The sequence below is a fragment of the Sarcophilus harrisii genome, chromosome 1 (assembly GCF_902635505.1).
Source record: "Sarcophilus harrisii chromosome 1, mSarHar1.11, whole genome shotgun sequence".
Taxonomy (NCBI): Eukaryota; Metazoa; Chordata; class Mammalia; order Dasyuromorphia; family Dasyuridae; genus Sarcophilus; species Sarcophilus harrisii.
The window spans coordinates 551,615,271-551,637,344 of record NC_045426.1 but is presented as its reverse complement, the minus strand read 5'-3'; the positions used below and the strand labels follow the sequence as shown (position 1 = coordinate 551,637,344).

Genomic DNA, 22,074 nt, shown 5'->3' with positions numbered 1-22,074 from the left:
ATCCTAAGTGTGTGTGTATGTATCCAGAAAGATACAGGTGGGCATTGCCCATGAAGTTACCATTCCAACCCTAATCCCTTAACCCAGTGCTGTGAGTTCTATTTATGGACTGCCTTTTTAGATGGATAAATATTGCCACAACACATTCCTAAAGATGGCCCCAGAAGTTTGTTGTAAATTGAATCTTTGAAAACAAGTCTCATTTTTTCATAGATTTTCTGTATAAAATTGGATCTATATTCTTTAGTTCAACAAATATTTAATTACCCAGCAGTTTATAATCTATTGGAGGTGTAGACAATAGAGACAGGTAAGAATAATAAAAAAAAGAGGGTAACAGAGCTCAAGGAGAGATCCAGAAAAATTGCTCTAGGGAAATTTGAAGTGGGAAAGGATTCTTGGCTTTGGGAATCCCAAGAAATGGATTATTTGAAAGCTTTTTTTTTTTTCCAGGAAAAGGTTTTGATTGCAGCTAGATTTGCAGCAGGATGAATGTTTAGAATTCTGGAAGTTTTCATTCCTGTAGTACTATCTCAAATCTAGGATTTTCATCTTTCACTCATGTTCTAGAGATCTATTAAAAATAGCTCCTATAATGTCATCCTAATTCTTTCATCTGAATGGCCTGGTGGTTTTTTTTTTTTTTTGGTTGTTGGTGGTGTTCTACACTTGTGATTTCATATTTTAGGCAGTTTCAGGTATGGAATGTCCCTTCTGAGTCACCTGAGATGAATATAAGCATATGTTGGTCTTGGAACCCATTGTTAAATTTTTTAGTGTGACCAACCATTCACACCACATAAATTGGCAATTGCCACAAATCAGAGATGTAGTATTAACATTTTAAGTCTATATAATCAATCTTAAACTTAAAAGCATATATCATCCTCCTGCTAAATATTTAACAGAGGACACCTTTGAGTAAATAAGTCCCTTGCCTCTGGTCTCACAAATTAGTGTATGACAGAAGCAAGATCTGAAGTCTTTTGACTTCAAAGCTGGTCCTCTATCCGCTATATCATGTTGTCGTTCTTTAGTATTTTATGTATATATTTTCATTTCACAATATGACTTTACCTGTATATGTTTCTGTCCAATAGAAAGTCTGTTGTACTACAGACTGAAATTCCTTGTATATGAGGCTTTAAGGTGTATTTAAAAAAATAGTTACTTTTAAAAAAAGCTGTCTTGTAAGACTGAAATTCTATAACATAAGCTTTCTTTTTTTTCTTTTTTTTTCTTTTTTTTAGTACGATAGATAGTTGTGATGGGGTCATTTGTGATTATTTTTTTTTTATTTTTACATGGCTTCCTGGTTTGAAAAAACTATTGAATTTCTGACCACTGGAGAACTAATTATAACTGTGTCCTTGGTTAAAGTTATAGAAGACTTTTTAAGCACTGCTTTGGTAAGACAGAGAATGGGAATGGATGTTTTATTTGTCAGATGCCATATAATTAATTAGAAATTTTGAGAATCTTAAGGTTCTTTATAGAGCTTTGTTATCTGTAAAATGTGAGGTTAGTGAGTATTTCTAATTTTATTCTGAGACTTCAACCTAATATGGAAACCATTTTCTTGTAGGCAATTTAGATTTGGGAACAGAATGTTATAGGAAAATGTCTTCCTTCCGTAACATGGGTATTGATAACAACTGAAATGGACTTGTTTCTAGATATATTAAGGGGTTAAATTTGAAGTAGATTTATCATCAGTTCTCCCACCCCCCACCCCCCACCCCCCCACCCCCCGTTGTTCTCCAGTGTGATAATGTTGAAATAAAGGTGTCTATTCTTGTGTCTTAGACCCCATTGGCAATCTGAAGCTGATTCCTCAAAAATATTTTTTTAAATGTATAAAATACATAGAATTATGAAGATAACCAATTATATTGATATGCAATTATCAACAAAACAAGTTCATTAACTCCAGTTTAAGAATTTTTGCATTTATATATTTATATTTTTGAAGGCAGGGTTAAATGACTTTCCCAGGGTCACACAAGTAGTAATTATCTGTGGCTACATTTGAACTTGAGTCCTTCTGACTCCAGGGTCAGTGCTCTATCCAGAAAACTCTGGCATTTAAATTAAAGCATAATTATGTATATAACACTATTGTATTGTTTCCTTCAGTTTCTTCATATGTTTTTCCCTTTTTTGTTAGGTAATTTCCAGATGCAGTCATAAGGGTAAGTAAATTAAGGCTGCTTTAATTAAGAAGTGATCAGCAGAAAGTCTAGCAGAGTATTCATTTCAGGTGTCTTGTTGGAATTTGCCACAAAATCACAATATGGGTGTCAGCTTTGCAAGAGCTCTATTTTCTATTGCTCATTTTCCCTCAACCAAACCTAGCTATTTTTACCTTCACATCATTTCTGTCTAATACCTGATTTCATATCACTTCAGGTTGTCATTTTTCACCTAAATTACTGCAAAAGCCTTTTAATTAATCCTCGGTTTCCTCAGCTGTAAAATGAGCTAGAGAAGGAAATAGCTAACTACTCCATTGTCTTTGCCAAGAAAACTGCAAATAGGGTCAGTAAGAATCAGACACAATTAATTGACAAAACAACAAAAATTTTCCTCAAGTCCTTTCCTATTAAAGTCTATCCTACACAGAACTACCAACAGCTTTCCTTAAGTGCAGATATGAGCTTATTATTCTCTTACCCAATCAACTCTGTTGCCTCTAGGATGAAATAAACACTCTTAAGTTATACTTTAAAACCTGTTGCTATCTTGCCCCAACATATCTTTTGAGTTTTATTGGCTATTACTCCATCTCCCACACTCTGATTCAGCCAAATTAGCCTTCTCATTGTCTTCACTCTGTATTCACTATCTTTAGTCTCCTAGCTTTTGTATTAGCGCTCCTCATCCTTGGAATGCACTGCCTCCTTACCACTACCTCACAGAATCCACTCTCCCTCTAATAGGTAGCTCTGTCAACATATTTTGCAATAAAACTTTCTTGCTCTTTGCCCCCTCCACCAACTGCTAATTCTGTCTCTCAAACTCGCTTGTATTTAACTATTTTGTGTTTATTCACGATATGCTGCATCTATTTACTTGTCTTCCCCATTGGAATGTAAGCTTTTTCTGACAGAGGACTCTTCCCTTCTTTTGTTTCCTTGTAGCACAGTGCTTGGTACATATTAGACACTTAAATACTTGTTGAAATATTAATCAACTTAAGGATTCTGTAGTTCTGGGGAAATGATTTAGTTCGACAGATATTTATTGAACACAGTACTTGCAAGTGGAAAAACTAACAGTGTTCTTGCTCTGAGTAATTAAATAATACCTCACATTTAATTTATAGCAAAGTGAAAGTGTATGACTATATTGTGAGAAGATAAGTGCATGAGAAATGTCAGACAGAATAATATAAGAGATTGAACGATGAGGGATTTCCAGCTATGGAAACTAGAGCAGATTTCATGGAGTTACCAGCACTTTTGCTGAACCTTAAAGGCACGGAATTCAATGGACTGAGGCTATTCATGGATAACTGGTCTGTGCAGTTGTACTATTAATAGAGGGACTAGATCAGAGAAGAGTTATTAATTCATTTTACTTAACAAAGTAATTCATATTTTAACTGAGCCAAAGTAATGTGGGAAAAAGACTAGGAAATTATGTTGGAGCCTGATTATAAATAATGATGTATAATAGGATAAGAAATATGCTTTTAGTCTTTTAGGAAAGGAACATCTATTGAAAATTTCTGGGCAGGGGAGTGCTATGATCAGATCTATATATGCAATATGAAGTTTGTTTTAATAATGATCCAATTGATGAGAGGAGAAGCTGGAGGCAGAGATGTTAGGATGTCAGGGCCTAAACTAGGGTGCTAACTGTATAGACATGGCAGGGCACGGCAAGAAGGAAAAATCAAATTAAGTTCAACAAATAATTATTAAGCATTTATATGTGAGGGGTGATACAAAAATTGACATGAGACCCTATTCTTAAGGAGCTTAGTCTACAAGGGTAGTTGTGAATAACTGGGTAAATAATCCTATTTTAGGGAATGAGGAAATTCATTCTCTAAATGATGATGGATTAGGAAACTGAGGCAAGCAGTGGTTACGTGATTTTTGTCAGGTTCACATAGTTAATAAATGTCTGAGGCAAAATTTGAACTTGGGTTTATCTTCTACAGACCGAATGTTCTGTCCACTGTACCACCTAGCTGTCACATGTATTAATGTGTATTCATACATGCACATATGTGTATATATGAATACATGCATCCATGTGTATATGGGTGTTTGTGTAGTTCTACATGCACACACATGTACACACATGCATATGTGTGTATATCTAATTATAGCTATATCTTTCTTTCATCAGAGAGTTAAAGTTGACAAAAAACAAAATAAGGAAATGCTAAATCCTGGAGGAATTGTGTGTGTGAGGGAGAGAAGTAATTCAATGTACTGCTGATGGAATTGCAAACTGTTCCAGGCATTCTTGAAAGCAATTTGGAAATATACCCAAAAGTCTGTTAAAATGCTCTTAGTGATAATGTTACTAGTCCATACCTCCAAGAGATTGAAGTAAAGGGAAAAGATCCCATATGTATAAAAATATTTACAACAGAGGTTTTTGTGATAACATAGAATTGAAAACTGAGGAGGAATCAGCTGGGTCATGGCTGAAGAAGTTGTGTTGTATGAAAGGAATAGAAACATTATTGTTATGTAAGAAATGAACAAGGAAATAATTTCAGAAAAAAATTTGGGAAGATTTATATGAACTAATACAGAGTGAAGGAAGCAGGATCAGTAGAACAATTTTTACAATAATAGTATTGTAGAGATAAACTACTTTGAAAGACTTGGGAATTCTGATCAATATAGTGATCAATCACAAATCTAAAGTCCTCATGATGATAGCAAGGCAGCCCTCTCCTCTCTTCTAGCAAAGTTTGTTTTGCTTGATTATAAATATTTTTCATAGATTATTTTCTTGCCTTTTCAGTGGATGAAAATCTAGGAGAGAAGAGAAACACAATTTGCAAATTAAAATAAAATTGAATTGAAGGAATAAAAAGAGTTAGAAAAGAAGTCAGGAGATATAATAATTAGAGAAAGGAATTTCTGAATTTATAGCTTTGAAAAAGGGGATCAATTTCTGGTGAGCTAAATTAAATATTTGAAGTAGGTTAGAAATAGATTGAAAGATTGAAAAGGAGGTTGAACTGTGAGCCTAGGATGTTAGAATTATCATCAACAAGAACTGTTGTCAGGGTGCAATTTAGGGATCAAAGGGACTCCCCAGAAGTCTTTCAGGGGGTTCACAAAGTCAAATCTATTTAGATAAAAACACCAAGATACTATACAATAATAATGCTAAGAAAACATCTTAAAATAAAGATGTTTTAATTAATATGACAAATACTATTCAATATAAATAGACAAAAGCCTTTGTAGAGGAGGGAGGATTCTCAATTTATTATTATTATTTTTTAGTGTAAAAGGGTGCTGGAATCAAAAAGTTTTGAGAACCACTGACCTCTAGGAAAACTGAAGCTTCTTAAGGATGAAGGGCAGGGTTTGGAGTGAGGAAGAAGATGTTGAACTAATTGAGGCAGGTGAAAGATTAGTGCCAGTGACGAGGATCTGGATAGCTTGATGAAATCACATGTAAGTGTATCTTGAAAGAGAAGAGATTATTGAGGGATAATAATAAATCAAGGGTCCAAAAATGGCTGTTTGGTATTATTTTCTGCCTTTATGAATCACAGAGCTATGAGAGAAGTAGCTAACAGCCTTGAAAATGGGTGTTGAGGAAGATGGTATCTGTGTAGGGAACAATCAGATTTTAATTAAGATGAAAGAAGTAAGGAAGTGCTTTACAATCAAGTGAGTGTTTCAGGTGGCATATATATTAAAAGAGGTGGCCAGAGGAAGGTAAGAGTAAGCAATGGTAAGTTTGGGGAGAACTGAATTCCTGGTAACAGGAGAAAGAGGTTTTTTGTGTAGGTTAAATAGTACGTCTGAATGTAAGCAATTAAAGGAGGGCACACTGGGATTCACTAGCTATCATGCAAAGAAATAAGTTTGTAAAGAAAAATGACCCTGACATTTCAACTAGGATATTGAAAGATGGGAGCTAGTTAGGGCACAGGCAGTTCATGGTAAGATTATTATAGTTAAGGATGGTCAAAAGCTGTGACACTTGGAAAGTTATTAGAGGTTTTAAAAAGCGTAGAGCTTTAAAAAAATTTTTTTTAATGGCTTTACACTCTGGAGTCCTTTTGTTACAATAGAATCATGCTGTTTTTTTGTAAACATGAATTGCTTAAATTCCTACATAGCAGGAGTCTACATTCAAGTAACCATATGGAGGGGGAAAAAAGACCAGATCTTATCTGACTTTAATAACTATCCTTCAGCATTGATCTACAAATATGAGCTCAATGGAATCTAGGTTTTAAATTTGGCAAAAGTTATATTGTTACATTGTTATCGATATTCTGCTTTTAGGAAAAAGTCAGCTCTTGGATTCATTCTTAGTGAACTTAGGACTTCTAGTGGCAGACAAGACAATTGATTATTTGATTCGGAAGGAGGTAAGTTATAACTGATGAAAATAGTGGCAAGCATCATGTAGTGGAAAGATAGACTGTGGAGTCAGAGGACCCAAGTTTAATCTCACTTGGAACATTTACTACACAGAGATCATTTGACTTCCTTGATCTTTTTCCTTACTTAAAAAATTAGGCAGTTGGGCTAAATGACCTTTCAATAACTTTCAGCTCTAGATTATAAAAATGATTAGGGAATCTGGGGGTGGAAATAATATTTGGCTTTCTGTGTCATGTTTAATGCCCCCCCTGGCCTGTCTTGTTACTCCCCCATGTCATTACCCCCCCATATCATTGTCCCCCCCCGCCTGTCTCTAACCCTAAAATTTGCGCCCCCCCCTTCTCTCTTCAAAGGCTCTAAGGACTTTGAACTCCATCTTGGAAAAAATGCCTCGAGGAGAGATGGTGAAATTTCCTTTATCAGAAAACAAAGTCTCTCTCACGTAAGTAGCCTCATAGAAAATTGTGAAATGTTCCAAAGCTTATGATATAATGCAAGATTAAATATAAGACCACATTAGCTAACATCTATATAGTATTTTTAAGATTTGTGAAGTGCTTTATATATTATCTCAACCTAGAATATTATACTATTCCCTTTGTTGTGATTCTGGCCCTGAGGTGTTTTTTTCTTTAAAATTAGATGCTTATGAAGAAATGGTCTCTTGGGTCACTAATTATGGGCAGTTCATATAGAATAAGATCAATCAATCAACATTTATCATTTCTCAAACACCTTAACTGTGCTAGGCGTTGTCTTAGAGGTGCAGATTCAAAAATGAAGCAATCCTTAGTTTCAAGGAGCTTATGTTTTATTGGAGAGACATATACATACATTCACACAAACATACATGCGCTCTTATGTATATACACAAGTATATGCAATACAAATGCAAAATAAATATGAAGTAGTTAAGGAGAGGAGATATTGGTAATTGGAAGATTAGCAAAGGCTTTGAGTGGACAGATACATTGTTGAAGTTGTATCTTGTCACCCAAGCTGAAACTGGCTTCTAACTTATGGGAGTCAGGACCCAAACAAGTTTAATTTCAGAGTGAAGAAAATGAAGGTTGCAAATGGAAGCCCCTGCTCCAAAGAAGAGTTTAATGCTTCTCAGGCTGGGGCACTTTATATACATGACAAGGGTTGGACCACAACACAATCATTCTCAAGACGGTTCTCATGGTTGACATTTCCAGGGTCCTGTGGGAACAGTTAGTCTCAAGTTTTGGTTCCAATTACTCTGTAGGATACAGAACCAGATTTCTGTGATGGGAACAGGAGTACGGTATCTGGCAGTTATAAGGAATAAGGATTGTGAATGTGTGATGGACACCTTGGGAGAAAGTGGGAGCCAAATCCCTCAGTGAACACTTGGTACTTGTCCAAGAAGTACACTTTGCCAAAGTGATATCCAGAATGCAAAGGATTATTGTTATGCTAACTAAATTCAGGGTATAGCCAGCTTGCTTGGACTTTAGCTCTGGAAAACTAGGTATTTCCCAAGTATTTTGATAGTCTTGAAGGAAGAGACAGATTCTCCCAGGTGTAGGTGAGGAAGTCGTATGTTACAGGTATGGGGAATGTTCAGGGCCAATGCCTGAAAAGAGAGATGGAGTGACCTATGTAAGAAACTGTGAGATTGCTTCCCACATTCTTCAAACTAGGGAAACTGAGTGATGTATGTTGAGGGTGCAAAAATACACTGGGAATAAGTTGTTATTAAGGCTTTTAAAGGTCAGATAAAGAAGTTTGCTTTTAATTTATATTCATTAAAAAGTCACAGAGTCTTGATGAGCTGAGGAGTGGCAAGTTACTCTATTTTAGGAAACTGCCAGTTATATAGAGGCTTAGATAGGAGAGACACTAAAGAGAGGAAGATCATTAAGAGACTATTGCAATTATTAGGTAAGAGGTGATAAAAAGCTATCACCTCTTTTATGGTATGACTAGAGAAGAAACAGATACAAGGGATGTGGAGAAAAGGGAATCAAGAATTTGGTAACTGATTACCCAGAGCAAGTGAATGAAAGTGAAAAGCTGAAGATGACTCCCAAGTATTAGAACTGAATGATTAAAATAGGGAATAGAGCTTGTTAATTTAGCTGTAACATACAAGGATTTTTGCCATGGTTGAATCGGGATTTGGATAGCAACTTCTCAGATTTACATAGCACTATGGTTTATAAAGTGGATTCTTTTCAAGAACCCTGAGGCAGTTAGTACAAGTATTATTATTGTCCCCATTTCCAGTTGAGGCTTTCTTACAGTATAAGATCAAATTGGAAAAGATGATGTTATGATTCTACTGATAGGTGATTTCAGTAATCTTAATTGCACATTCAAACATCTGGGATCATTTCCTCCAGTTTTAAAAACAGTTTTTAATATAGTCTTATAATTTTGATATAGACTGACTGAACTTAGTTTTAGAAGTATGGTTTTGAGCAATCCAAGACATTTCTGGATTTTAAAGGTAGGGAGCATACATATGGCAAAACGAGACAACTTATTTTTAAGTAACATTATTTGCATTACTGTTTTGGGATTTTTTTTCTTTCAAGTTTAATTAAATAGGCATGAATTAGTTGACTGACTACTGAGTACTAATGCATATACATGTGTGGTTGTATGTATTTAAGCATAGCATGAAATTTCCATGAAACTTTTTAAATAATACCTATAAAATGGAGATTTAAATTATTTTGGATTTTAAAAAAGAGTTCAGCAATTCACTTTTTCACTTCTTACTTTGGATTTGGTTGAGCCATTAAAAATAGATAATTTAGGATGATATGCTAGTTATAACTTCAAACTCTCACATCAAAGTTTAGTCTGATTTGAAAAATGATTTGAAAACAGGCCATGTATATCATGTATCAATAATCACAAGTCTTAGAGAAACTGAATTTCCCTTAGGTGACAGATATACTTGCAATGAGTATAAATGATATTCCCTATAAGAAGTGTGAACCATTGACTTGGGACTTTAAAAATCTCATAGATCTCATTTCTTGGATGAAAAAACTGAGGCACAGAAAGGGGACAGTAACTGGAATTTCGCTTTCATTTATAAATGCCTCAATTAGCTGTTCATAAAATAAAAAGCTAATTCATGATTTATTAAACCTTTCATTTTACCATTTAATTGTATATTCAGGAAATATTTATTTTTCTTTTAAAAAGTTTACAATTTTTATATTGAACTTGAGGTTTTTTTATTTATTATAGGTGAAATTTAATCTAATTTAATGCTTATACATAAGGCTTTACTGTTCACTCTGAATTTAAATGAACTTGTGTATCTATCAATTTCTTTTTTCAGGAAAGGCCTTGCCATGGCAATTTTGGAGATAGGTGGTAAGATGTTTAGAAGCCTTATTAATTGGAAGTGCTTTGGTGTATTTTTATAATGCTATTTGTTATATTTGTATAAGAATTAAATCCAGGTGAAATTAAAATAGAGATTTCATTTTGCTAATACAAAAAATTAAGATATTCATTATTTCAGTTACTATGAGAAGCCATCTTGGATAATCTTGCTTTATGTAATTATATTCCAAAGAAATTTTTAACAAAATTAATTTAAAATTTTTTAATAAATGTATGCCTTTTATAAAATAATTTTAAGCATCCTTTTGCATTTTAAGGATTCTTCTAACATCCCTTAATTCTGTGGGTCTTGAATCTGTGATTCAAGCTGTGAACTTTACTGTGAACAGTAAAGCCTTATGTATAAGCATTAAATTAGATTAAATTTCACCTATAATAAATAAAAAAACCTCAAGTTCAATATAAAAATTGTAAACTTTTTAAAAGAAAAATATCTTATTATATTATCTATAATTGGATAGATTGCAAAGTAGTACCAAAATAATGTACTAAAGTTAGTGAAGTAAATTTGAAGCAATGGTTGTTTCTGAAGAGGGAGCTATTTTTAATTTGTGTAAAATATAACCATTTCTGATTTTTTTTCTTAGATTATGATCTACAAGTTGCTCTTTCTGAAGCCTTGTGCAGGATGATGAGCAAAAAGTCCCAAGCTGACCTTGCCCATAGATTGTTTGAAGATGACATTGTTGCTGTAGCTTTCAAAGAGATAAGAGACAGAGAATTTGAGACAGTAAGAGGCCCTATCTAGAAAATTTAATTTTGCAAACATTAAGAAATATAGCATATATCTTATATATATAATTATATATGTATATATATGTTACCAGAGATTTTTTAAAATAACATGTAATTTTTCCCCAATTACATGTGAAAATAATTTATGAATAAAATTTGAGTTTCAAATTCTATCCTCTCCCTCCCTTCTCCATTCTCTGAGATGGTAAGCAGTCTGATACAGGTTATACATGTGCAATCAGATAAAGCCTATTTCAAATTTGAACAAAAAAATTAAAGAAGAGAAAGAAATAGTATGATTTGGTCTCTATTCAGATTCCATCAATAGTTCTTATTTTTTTAAATAATAGCATTTTATTTTCAAAATACATGCAAAAATAGTTTTCAACATTCACCCTTGCAAAACTTCGTGTTGCAAAATTTTCCCCTTTCTTCCACCTCCTTTCCTAGACAGCAAGTAAACCAACATGCATTAAACATGTATAATTCTTCTGTATATATTTGCATATTTGTCATGTACACAAAGCCGAGTAGAAATGGTAGAGAGTAGACAGGTCTTTGAACTTTTACTGGATTCTCTCAGATCAACACTAGATCAAGCCATTGAACTGGTGCAACAGAACCCACAAATATTTAGAGTGTAACAAATTTCCAGCAGAAGAGTTTTTGGAAGAACTTCAGAAAAAGTCTGTTTCAGTTGGGCTGGGGAGATGGCCAAACACAAAAGTAGCACAGGGACCTAGCGTGTTGTGGTGTCTAGGCACTTCCCAAAAGAGACTCCAAAATGAAAACTCTAAGGAATATTGTAGTTAAATTTCAGAATTGCCAGATCAAGGAGAAAATATTTCAAGCAGCCAGAGAAAGAACCACATCCAGAGTTGATCATCACATAATCTTGTTATTGTGTACAATATTCTCTTGGTTCTGCTCACTTAGCATCAGTTCATGCAAGTCTCTCCAGGCCTTTATGAAATCATCTTGTTGATCATTTCTAAAGAACAATAATATTCTAAAACATTCATATACCATAACTTATTCAGCCATTCTCAAATTATGGGCATCCACTTAGTTTCCAGTTCCTTGCCACTACAAAAAGGGCTGCCACACACATTTTTGCACATGTGGGTCCTTTTCCCTTTTTAATGATCTTGTTGGGATACAGGCCCAGTAAAGACTCTGCTAGATTAAAGAGTATGTGCAGTTTGATAGTCCTTTGGGCATAGTTTGAAATTGTTCTCCAGAATGGTATAGGTTCACAACCCTATTAACAATGTATTAGTGTCCCAGTTTTCCCACATCCACTCTAACATTTATCATTGTCTTTTCCTTATTATCTTATTATATTATCTTAGCTAATCTATCGGTTTCTTATTATTGTGTAAGTCAGATGGCATTTTTCATTGTGAGTTCTTTGCAATTATCTGGATCAAGTCATAAGCTTAATTAAGAAGTTTAAACTATCACTGGAGGCCTGTGTGTAAGCCAAAAAGACAAATAAAATTGGTCTTCTGGAGAGTAGCTGCCAGTATAACTGGGCAAGCTACTAAAGATTTTCTAAGACTTACTTCCTTATCTGTAAAATGAAGGAGTTGGTACTAGAAAACTCTGACCCTTCCAACTGATCTAGATATTAGTGTTGAAGATGGAGTTGGAATGCTTGGTGGAAGAAGTTGTGATTTAAAATGAACTTTGAATAAGTTTGGAAGAATAAGAGGAATAACATGCTAGAATTAAAGAACTTGACTAAAGCAGTGAAAGTGAGGATTTTCATAATGTGTTTGGGTATACAAAATGAGATTAGTTTGATGTAGGATGTAAAAATTACATTGCATAATCCAAGGAACATGGGCTTTGCAAATAGCAAATCCTTTATTTTCTTGTGTAGTCATTTCAATCATGATTGACTGTGACCTATTTGGGGTTTTCTTGGCAAAAATACTATAGTGGTTTGCCATTTACTTCTCCAGCTTGTTTTACAGATGAGGAAATTGAGGCAGTTATTTAACTTGATCACAGTCCCATAGCTAGTAAATATCTGAGGCTAAATTTTAACTGAGGAAGATGAACTCTCTCCATGTACCTGTTCCAAATATCCTATAATCTAGAGGAAAAAATTGATTAACATGCTTCCATACTTTTTGAACAAGTGAATGGGCCTCATATGCAACTCTGAAATAGAGCAACATTAACTTAGAATTTTGTTGCCCAATTTACATTGTATTCTGAAATAAATGCATTATATGAAGGAGTTAAGGTTAAAGAGGATGAATGTGAAGGATTAGATTCTTTGGAAGAATATTATCTTTATACTTATAAGACAACTGATGATATTCATATTGAATGAGAATTTTGTTAATTACTTTTTTGTTTGTTTTTATTCTTTTAATTAAATCTGAAATTTTCACAGTATTTTAGCTCACATGACCACTAAGCCTCCTCGGAGCCTTTAGTCTACCCTAAAGAATCACAAAATGAGTTTTTTCACATGTTAATTATGTGTACTATAGATAAGAGTTTCAGCCTTTCTGATACTTTGTTTTTTCATAGGATATGTAATCATAGTGGAAAATGAAGGTTGAGGAAAAAGGGAGTAGAAGGTAGATTGCACCAGAAATCAGTTAAGATTTGATGTGAGGAAGAAAATTGCAATTTCTTTTATATAAAAAAAAATACATTAACATGTCTACTTAGTATTCAGAGAAATGCCAGGGAAAATGAGGGGGTCTTATTAGAAGTGAATATAATACTTTCTTGATAATGAAAGGGAACAAAGTTAAGAATAAAATCAGAATAAATAATCAGAAATCTGTTATTCAACTTTAGAATGTGTTTTGGGGATCAGAGTTGGAAGATTTTTCCTCCTAGCTTCTTTTGTCTTAGGCAAATGCAAAAACGATTATATATTCTTATAGTGCTCACTATTTGATAGTGGGATGAAGGGATCCGGAAAAGAACTAGGCAAATACATCTGAAAAATATTCATCTGAGTAGGTGATCCATGCTCATTTGTTATCAAAAGTGGACTAAGGGAGGGAGAGAAGAAACTTACAATGGGAAATAAAATAGTGTAGTATAACATGTTGAAAAGAACTTGCTTATCTTCCTAAGGGATTAAAAAATGGCAGCATGAATCATACTGGAAATCTAAACTTTCTCTTGGAGAAAAATGTTCTAGATATCAATCTCTTTAGAATTTGTGATAATTCTAATTTTTGTAGACCTCGGTTCAACTTTGTGCCATAAACCATTCTTATTTTATTTCCATTGAATTCCTGTAAAAAAATTTTTTTTTTTTTTTGCATTTTAAAAGTAAAATACAAGTCAATAAGAATTTGGTTTATAATCTCAGTCTTGAAACATATAACGATTCTACCACTTGTTTTATCTTGAAGGACAGTAGAAGATTTCTTAATTGCCTAAATGATAAGCTTGGTGATAAAAGGAGGTAAGATTTGAATTTGAATACCTTTGAGTTTAGTGGTAGCAATAGGATTTATAGAAGTACTTTTGATATTTTAGAACAATAAATGAAAAGGAAACTGGCTTTGGAATTTGAAGACCTGGGTTTGAATCCTACTTATGTGACTTTGTATTTGTGTGAATTTGGGCAACTCACTCAATTTCTGTGATCCTCAGTTTTCCTAATCTGTCAAATGAGAGAAATGAATTATAGGGCTTCCAACAACTTTTCCTCCTTTATCTGTTATCCTAGATGCATTATTTTCGTTGTTAGAGATTGACCAATTTATTAGCAGCCAACTTTGAGATTTATTGGTTGAAGCTTTGCCCAATTAAATCTCCAAAGGGATTTAATAATAGCTCACTTATATGAAAACACTTGTTTATAAAGCTTTTAAATTTTTGTTTTGGCTCAATTCATTTTTCTAATAATATACCTTTTTGCAGGGTTTATACATTTCCATGTATTGCTGCCTTTGTTGATGGATATGAGGTAATATTATTTCTCTTCTTCCCTCTTCCCCCAGTCCCCATGAATGCACTGCATGCAGTCAATTTATGAATGTGAAATCTATTTTTTTTTTTTTGTGATATGGACAAAGTGCCACAAAATCTTGCTCCATTGCCTCATTATGGCACATGGATATGATATTGTTTCTAAAAGCTATACCTGTTAGGATTCTACCATATTTGGAATGTTTAGAGCCCCAACAATTCACTTATATTCCATGTGTAATTTGTCCAAACAGCCTAAGTACAGAAAGTTATATACCAATTATTTGTGATGAATTATTTGGCCCTGGCAATTTAATGAGCAAAGAAAAACACAAAGACCCATTCCCTCCTGTGTAGTTGCCTTCCATTTATGTAATGGTGGTAGTAGGGTGATGGAAAGAGGGCAGAGAATGCTTAAGTATTCCAGAGTTCTTAAATTATCTATAAATATTTACTCAGCTGTTGGTATTCCAATTGTGAGATTTTTGTCTAGTTATATGCTACTGGAGGAACCAAGTCATTTTAATTTTGACATTTTCTCTATACACAAAATCAGAAAATAGAAAAAAGTTGCAGCCAAATAGAATTATGCTTCTTGTGTGCTTCTTGGAAAACCAAATGAAGGAGCTAGGAAAATCAGTTTTATTGTGTCCAAAGGCAATAAGAAACATCATTTTCTTTATTTGTTCATTCTTATCGCAATACTTATAATTGATAAGAATTTGCAAACAGATCACAGCAAAGGAAATTGCAATTTGTATATACATCTTTTACAGAGAATGAAAAATATAAATGAATACTTATATAAAGAATTTGATAAGATCCTGCAAATTATCAACATGTATGTTGATATTTGGCAACTTCAGTGGCAAGAGGAGAAAGTAGATGAGGTGACTGAAAAATACGGAAGAGGAGAGAGACTAAAGATTAATAAACTACACATAAGGTTCTCACCTATCATAATGAATACTTTTTAAAGAAAAGAACCAGAAAGTTGTAGACTGAACAAGCACCAAGGAGCATCACAAGAAAATAAATTGACTATATTTTAAATTTATAATTTTAAAAATTGATTATATTTATAGCAAATAATTCATTATTGATTTGGGGATCCTGATTGAATCAGCTATGTACCAGCAGACAATTAATTTGTTAAAATAACAATCAAAATTAATGCAGAACTAGAAGAAGAAAGGATGGCAATCAATGAAAACAACTTCAAGTCACCTTATATAAACACATAATTGATATTACGAAGTAGAAGAAAGAATAGAAGTTGACTGCAGAAATTTCATATAGAAGCTTAATAATCAATATTAGTTGCTATAGCAAAGAGCCCCAAAGTATCTAAAAATTGTCTAAGTGGATTGCCAAGCAGAAACATATGTAGTAGCCAAGGGAAACCCTAGTTCATGTAAACAACATATTGTAGGATTGTCTTTTAATCCACAGTGCTATCTGCTTCCATTTTTGTAGAAGAATTCATCCCATTCTCATTCAGTTAAGATTACTAACTCTATATTCCCCACAGTCTTTTTCCCAGGTAATACTCTTCTCTCTAATATCACCCTTTCCTCATTAATGTTTTGCTTCTAACCATCACCTCCCTCAGTCTGCTCTCCCTCTTTCAGCCCCCCTTTCTTATCCTTTTGCCCTTCTACTTTTGCCCTCCTTTTTATTAGCCATCTCATTTCCTTTTCCCTTTCCTCTTCTACTTCCCTATAGTGTGAGACAAATTTCTTTATCAAATTATGTATCGTTATTCCCTCTTTGAGATGAGGTTCCGATGAAATTAAGATTCAAACAATATTAATCTCCCTCTCTTCTTTCCCTCAGCTGTAATAGATCTTGTCTCTTTATGTGACAATGGTTTACCCTATTTTTTCTGCTCTTTCCTTTTCTCCCAATATAATCTTCTTTCCACCCCTAATTTCTTTTTTATATCATCACTCTAAAGTCATCTTATACCTACACCCTCTAAGTATATCCTTTCTAATTGCCCTCACAAAGATTCAGGTCTCAAGAGTTATACATATTATCTTCTACATTAACCTTTAAAATAGTTTTTTATTTCCCTTCCATTTATCTTTTTATGCTTCTCTTGAGTCTTATATTTGAAGACCAAATTTTCCTGTTCAACTCTGGTCTTTTCTCAGAAATGATTGAAAATCCCCTATTTCATTGAGTGTTGGCTTTTGTTTTTGTTTTTTTCCATTTATATGATTATATTCATTGTGTATATGATTTTTCTTGGCTCTGATCACTTTAATCAATGTAAGTTTTGCCATGTGTCTTTGTTATATTCATAATTTCTTCTTCATTAACATATTTTAGATTTTTTTTTTCCTAAGCGAGCTCATTCATTCCTGGCCACTTAAATTTCGACTAAGTTATACCCAATTCCAAGAGTTCTCCCTTATTGTTTTTTTCTTCTAATTCATTTTTACAAACATTTATTTCTTTCCCTTCACACTATGCTCTTAATGATGAAAAAAATCATAATAAATATGCTTAGATCAGCAAAATAAATCTCCACATTGGTTATGTGTAAAAATGTATGTCCTTGGCACATAGAAAGCACTATATAAATGCTAGCTTTATTGTTGTTATACCATGAAATCAGAGGAGAGGCTGGGAAAAAAGGCAGAGTACAGTATTAAATACTGAGAGAGAGAAATTTCAGATAAGACCTAATTTCTTCCTTGGAGTTTACAATCTAGTATGGGAGATGTGACACTCATACATGATATATAGACAGATAAGTATAATACAAAATGTTTAAATAAAATAATTATAAAAACAAAATATTTTGGCATTTGAAAGTGAAAAGGTCATCATGACCTCAGACATCTCTGATCCACAGATGATTTTTGAAAAGTTTGTTGTGGTATTTTGGAACTTTTTAATTCTATTGTCAACACAGGAACTGGTGACAAATTTTTCTCCTTATATTTTTACTGAGAAACAACAGCTCTGTAGATAATCATTCTGTAGCCCAAATGTTTACCATCCTTTTATTTTCTTAGGAGGCAATTGGGGTTAAGTAAGTTCCCTAAGGGTCATATAACCAGTTAAGTATCAGAACCAAACTCAAACTTGGATTCTTCTGATTCCAGGCTAGTGTTCAACCCACTGTGTCATCTAGCTGCCCCTCTTCTTTTCTTAACATTTTTTTTCAATGAACAAGCATTTTTTTTCTCTACTACCTTTCCTGCTCTGTTTGGGGGGGGGGGGGGGGGGGGACACCTTATTAACAAATACATAATATATTTACTGATATTATTTATTTACAGACATATTTATATGTATATATATATATACACATGTCCATACTTAATGCATATGCATATATAATATTTACCTATTTGAGAAAAATTAATTCTCACTCTTGACCATGTCCAAAATGTATGTTTCAGTCTGTCAGTCTATCATTTCTGCATCAAGAAGTGGGTAGCATGCATCACTGATTCTCTGAAATTGTGTCTGATCATTATACTAATCAGTATTCTTAAGTCTTTCAAAACTCTTTATGATATTGTTTTTAAAATTATTCTCTTGGTTTTGCTTGATTTATTCTGCATTGGTTCATACAAAATTTCCCTTTTTTTCCTCTAAAACTATCCCTTTTATTATTTCTTATAGCAAATAGTATTCCATTCATTTTTTGTTTTGTTAGGTCATTTTCCAACTTGTGAGTGCCCACTGTTCTATATAGACAAAAATGAAAAACTTAAGTCTTGGGGAAGCAAGAAAAATGGTCACTGAAATAAATTTCTCTTTTAATTGTCATTCTATCCTAGTTTCCTTTTTTTAATGAAAAGCTTTTTTTTTTCTTTTAGTTTGTCTTTTGGGAAAGCACATGTATGATTGAAATGGCCTTTGTTTTCAGGTGAGGAAGCCACATGATGAAAACCTGGAGAAGTTTTGGATTGATTTTAACATAGGAAGTCAGAGCATAACATTCTATATAGATAATCCTGAGGTAAAGATTATTTTTGTACTACATCTGATTGGATCAAAATGCTTCTAGATAATTTGGGTGAAAGTATATGTACATTTTTCCTTTATTGTTGTTGTTTTTTAAGGATGAACTGTGGGATTCCATAAGACTTCTAAAGGAAGCAGTTAGCAGTTTCAGTATAAAAGGTAATACATTATGTGCCAAAATGTTTGTGGCAGTCCTGTTTGTAGTGGCCAGAAACTGGAAAATGAATGAATGAATGCCCATCAATTGGAGAATGGTTGGGTAAATTGTGGTATATGAATGTTATGGAATATTATTGTTCTGTGAGAAATGACCAGCACGATGAATACAGAGAGGATTGGAGAGAATTACATGAACTAATGCTAAGTGAAATAAGCAGAACCAAGAGATCATTATATACGTCAACAACAATACTGTATGAAGATGTAATCTGATGGAAGTGGATTTCTTTGACAAAGAGACCTAATTCAGTTTCAGTTGATCAAGGATGGACAGAAACAGCTACACCCAAAGAAGAAACACTGGGAAATGATGAATGTAAACTGTTTACATTTTTGTTTTTCTTCCCGGGTTATTTTTACCTTCTGAATCCAATTCTCTCTGTGCAACAAGAGAACTGTTTGGATCTGCACACATACATTGTATCTAGGATATACTACGACATATTCAACATATATAGGACTGCTTGCCATCTAGGGGAGGGGGTGGAGGTTGGGAGGGAAAAATTGGAAGAGAAGTGAGTGCAAGGGATAATGTTGTAAAAAAATTTCCCTGGCATGGATTCTGTCAATAAAAAGTTATTATAAAAAAAAAAACAGGTAATACATTGATTATAAGCATGCCCAGGAGGAGGTGCTAAGTGTCTTGTCCATACCCCCAGGTTCCTCACCTCCTCTCTCCTAGACTAAGGGAGACTAAGAGGTTCAGTCATCATTGCTTATAGAATCTGGCCACACCTTTCTAGGCCTTCCTATAACTATTTTTGTGATAAATAAAATAAATTGTCCAGGACTTTAGTTCTGCAACTATATATATATATATATATATATGTATTGTATGTGTATATATACACATATATATGTATGTATGTGTGTGTATATATATATATATTCCTCAATAGTATTTATTTTTCCATTTACATGTCAAGACAATTTTCAACATTCGTTCTTGTAAGATTTTGAGTTCCAGATTTTTTTCTCCTTTCCTCCCTTTTCTCTTCCCTCTCTAAAACAGTAAGCAATCTGATAGAGGTTATACATGTACAAACATTATAAACTTATTTCCATGTTAGTCATATTGTAAAAGAAAAATCTAATTTTTGAATTTGTTTTTAAAAATGTATATGTGTGGGGTGTCTGTTTTATCAACTTGGAAATGTACTAAGAGTAAAAATACATATTCGTGATTGCTGCCCATCTCCTGGTAGTGAAGTAATTATCTAATTAGAGTAAGACATACTCTATATGTTCACATATCCAATATGGGGATTTTTTTTCTTGATATACTTGTAAGAGTATTTTCCTTTCTCTTTCCTTTTTTTCTCCTAAATGTGGGAGGAAAAAATGTTGGATAATGAAAAAAAATTAAGGTAGGAATAAAATCAACACAAAGAGAAAAGTATTGTATTGCATACAATATCTCCTACTCAGGACACCTATAAGATAATCATAGGTTGGTTTTTTGTTTGTTTGTTTTTTTTTTTTTTTGAGACTAGAAAGGGATCTTGGGGGCCTGCTTAGTCTAACTCCTTCCTTTTACAGTGAGGAAATCATATTCCAGAGACACATAGATTTGTCTAAGTTGATGGGCAGAAATTGAACCCAAGTTCTCTGACTCCAAATTTGTTGTGCCTAATATTGGAATCCATTCAGAGTAAGACCTCAAGAATTAACCTTCTTTGGGGACACAGCCAGTTGAGGCAGTGTTAGGTTTAGTAGTATCCAGGCACACTGTATCTCAGAGTCAAATCTTCTGAGTTGATTCTCTACTGAACACACAGTCAGTGGACCTGAGCAACACTGGGGATTGGGAATAGATTGGGGGGATCAAAAGGACCTCCACACCTAGAGAAAGAAAATAGACAATGAATTAAAAGAGAAATTAGGAAGGTACCAAAGGTACATTTTCATTTTTTTTCTTAGTGTTGAAGAGTTCATTTAGTGCTTATTTGGTGCCTACAACTGCTGTCTATCCAGCAATTTACAGAACAATCTGATTAACCTTAAGTTATTTTTAAAAGATGACAGACTACTTTGTAATGATGTGAAGGAGGTTCATTCATTCTTTCCAGTCATAATACAGACAGATTGGATGACAAGTGTTGGAGTCTATTAAAACAATTGCTAAATTTATTTGCCTGCAATTTATTTGGTAGCTAGGTAGCTCAGTGATTAGTGTGCTCATCTTCTTGAGTTCAAATCTAGCCTCAGGCATTTATAGCTATGTGACTCTGAGGAAATCACTTAACCCTGTTTGTCTCAGTTTCTTCATTTGTAAAATGAGTTGGAGAAGGAAAAGGCAAGTCACTCTAGTACTTTTTGCCAAGAAAACCCCAAATGGGATCACAGAGAGTCAAATACAAATCAACCAACTGACTGACAAGTTTTAGTGTCATATCTATACAAGTTACTCACTCTAGAAAATTTGGGCAGGTAGTAATGGTGAGCAAACATTTTCTAATTCAATGATTTGAAATTATGAACAGTAAAACCAATCTTTCATTACACCTGCTATATAATATGTTCCCCTTCTATTTTTTTTTCCTTTTGTTAGAAGCTGGAAAAAAGAAGGTCCTTGTTGTTTGCCCGAAGAAATCTCTTTTTCTTTTCAACAACAAAGAAGTGATGAAAATAGAAATACATTTTGATTTACAATCTGATATACTAAAGACTTGCATGAGAACTCTTGGACCAGACAAATACCTGGCAAGTTCATTTTTTTAATTTAATTTTTGGTCATTTAAAAACATGTCAGTATTTGTGATTATGTGTTTGGCATTAAAAAGTCAATTTTCATTGATAGAAAAGATTGGAACGTTTGAGGTCTTTGGAAATGGTGGAAATTTTGTTTACTTGTAGATAAATCATGACTTTTAAGAAATGCAATGCCATAGGATATATAAGCCACTTACCACACCTAATTCCCATCTACAAATTCCATTTCTCTTTTTTTCACTTTGAGTATTATTAGAGATTGGTCCCTTGCTCATTTGGTCGTTATATTGCTATTTGTTTCTACTTTTATTCTTCTCCAGATATTTCGTACAAAAGAACTCAGGTTTCTAACTTAATCACTAGGAACCAAGAACATAATCTTTATTAAGTTTATAAACTCCTTGAAAATAAAAGATAAATTGTTTTGTTTTCATGTCCCAGGTGGTTAGTATCAAATGTAACAATTCAAGCAAAT

At 33.4% G+C, this 22,074-nt stretch overlaps 1 protein-coding gene across 6 annotated transcripts in view; it reads left to right on the top strand.

The window, feature by feature from the left end:
- Positions 1 to 1,289: 1,289 nt before the first annotated feature.
- Positions 1,290 to 22,074, top strand: part of SYCP2L (synaptonemal complex protein 2 like) — a 64,867-nt gene continuing 44,082 nt past the window's right edge. For 5 of the 6 annotated variants that reach the window (XM_031946857.1, XM_031946856.1, XM_031946855.1 and 2 more), the window contains exons 1-11: positions 1,290 to 1,409; positions 2,168 to 2,192; positions 6,498 to 6,583; positions 6,953 to 7,041; positions 9,925 to 9,959; positions 10,580 to 10,722; positions 14,120 to 14,172; positions 14,634 to 14,679; positions 18,571 to 18,663; positions 18,767 to 18,827; positions 21,439 to 21,590. In XM_031946857.1, coding sequence (XP_031802717.1) covers positions 1,305 to 1,409; positions 2,168 to 2,192; positions 6,498 to 6,583; positions 6,953 to 7,041; positions 9,925 to 9,959; positions 10,580 to 10,722; positions 14,120 to 14,172; positions 14,634 to 14,679; positions 18,571 to 18,663; positions 18,767 to 18,827; positions 21,439 to 21,590 — 888 coding nt within the window. In that variant the 5' untranslated portion in view covers positions 1,290 to 1,304. Of the gene's footprint in view, positions 1,410 to 2,167; positions 2,193 to 6,497; positions 6,584 to 6,952; positions 7,042 to 9,924; positions 9,960 to 10,579; positions 10,723 to 14,119; positions 14,173 to 14,633; positions 14,680 to 18,570; positions 18,664 to 18,766; positions 18,828 to 21,438; positions 21,591 to 22,074 lie in introns of those variants that run through there. The other variant, XM_031946859.1, reaches the window with a different exon arrangement.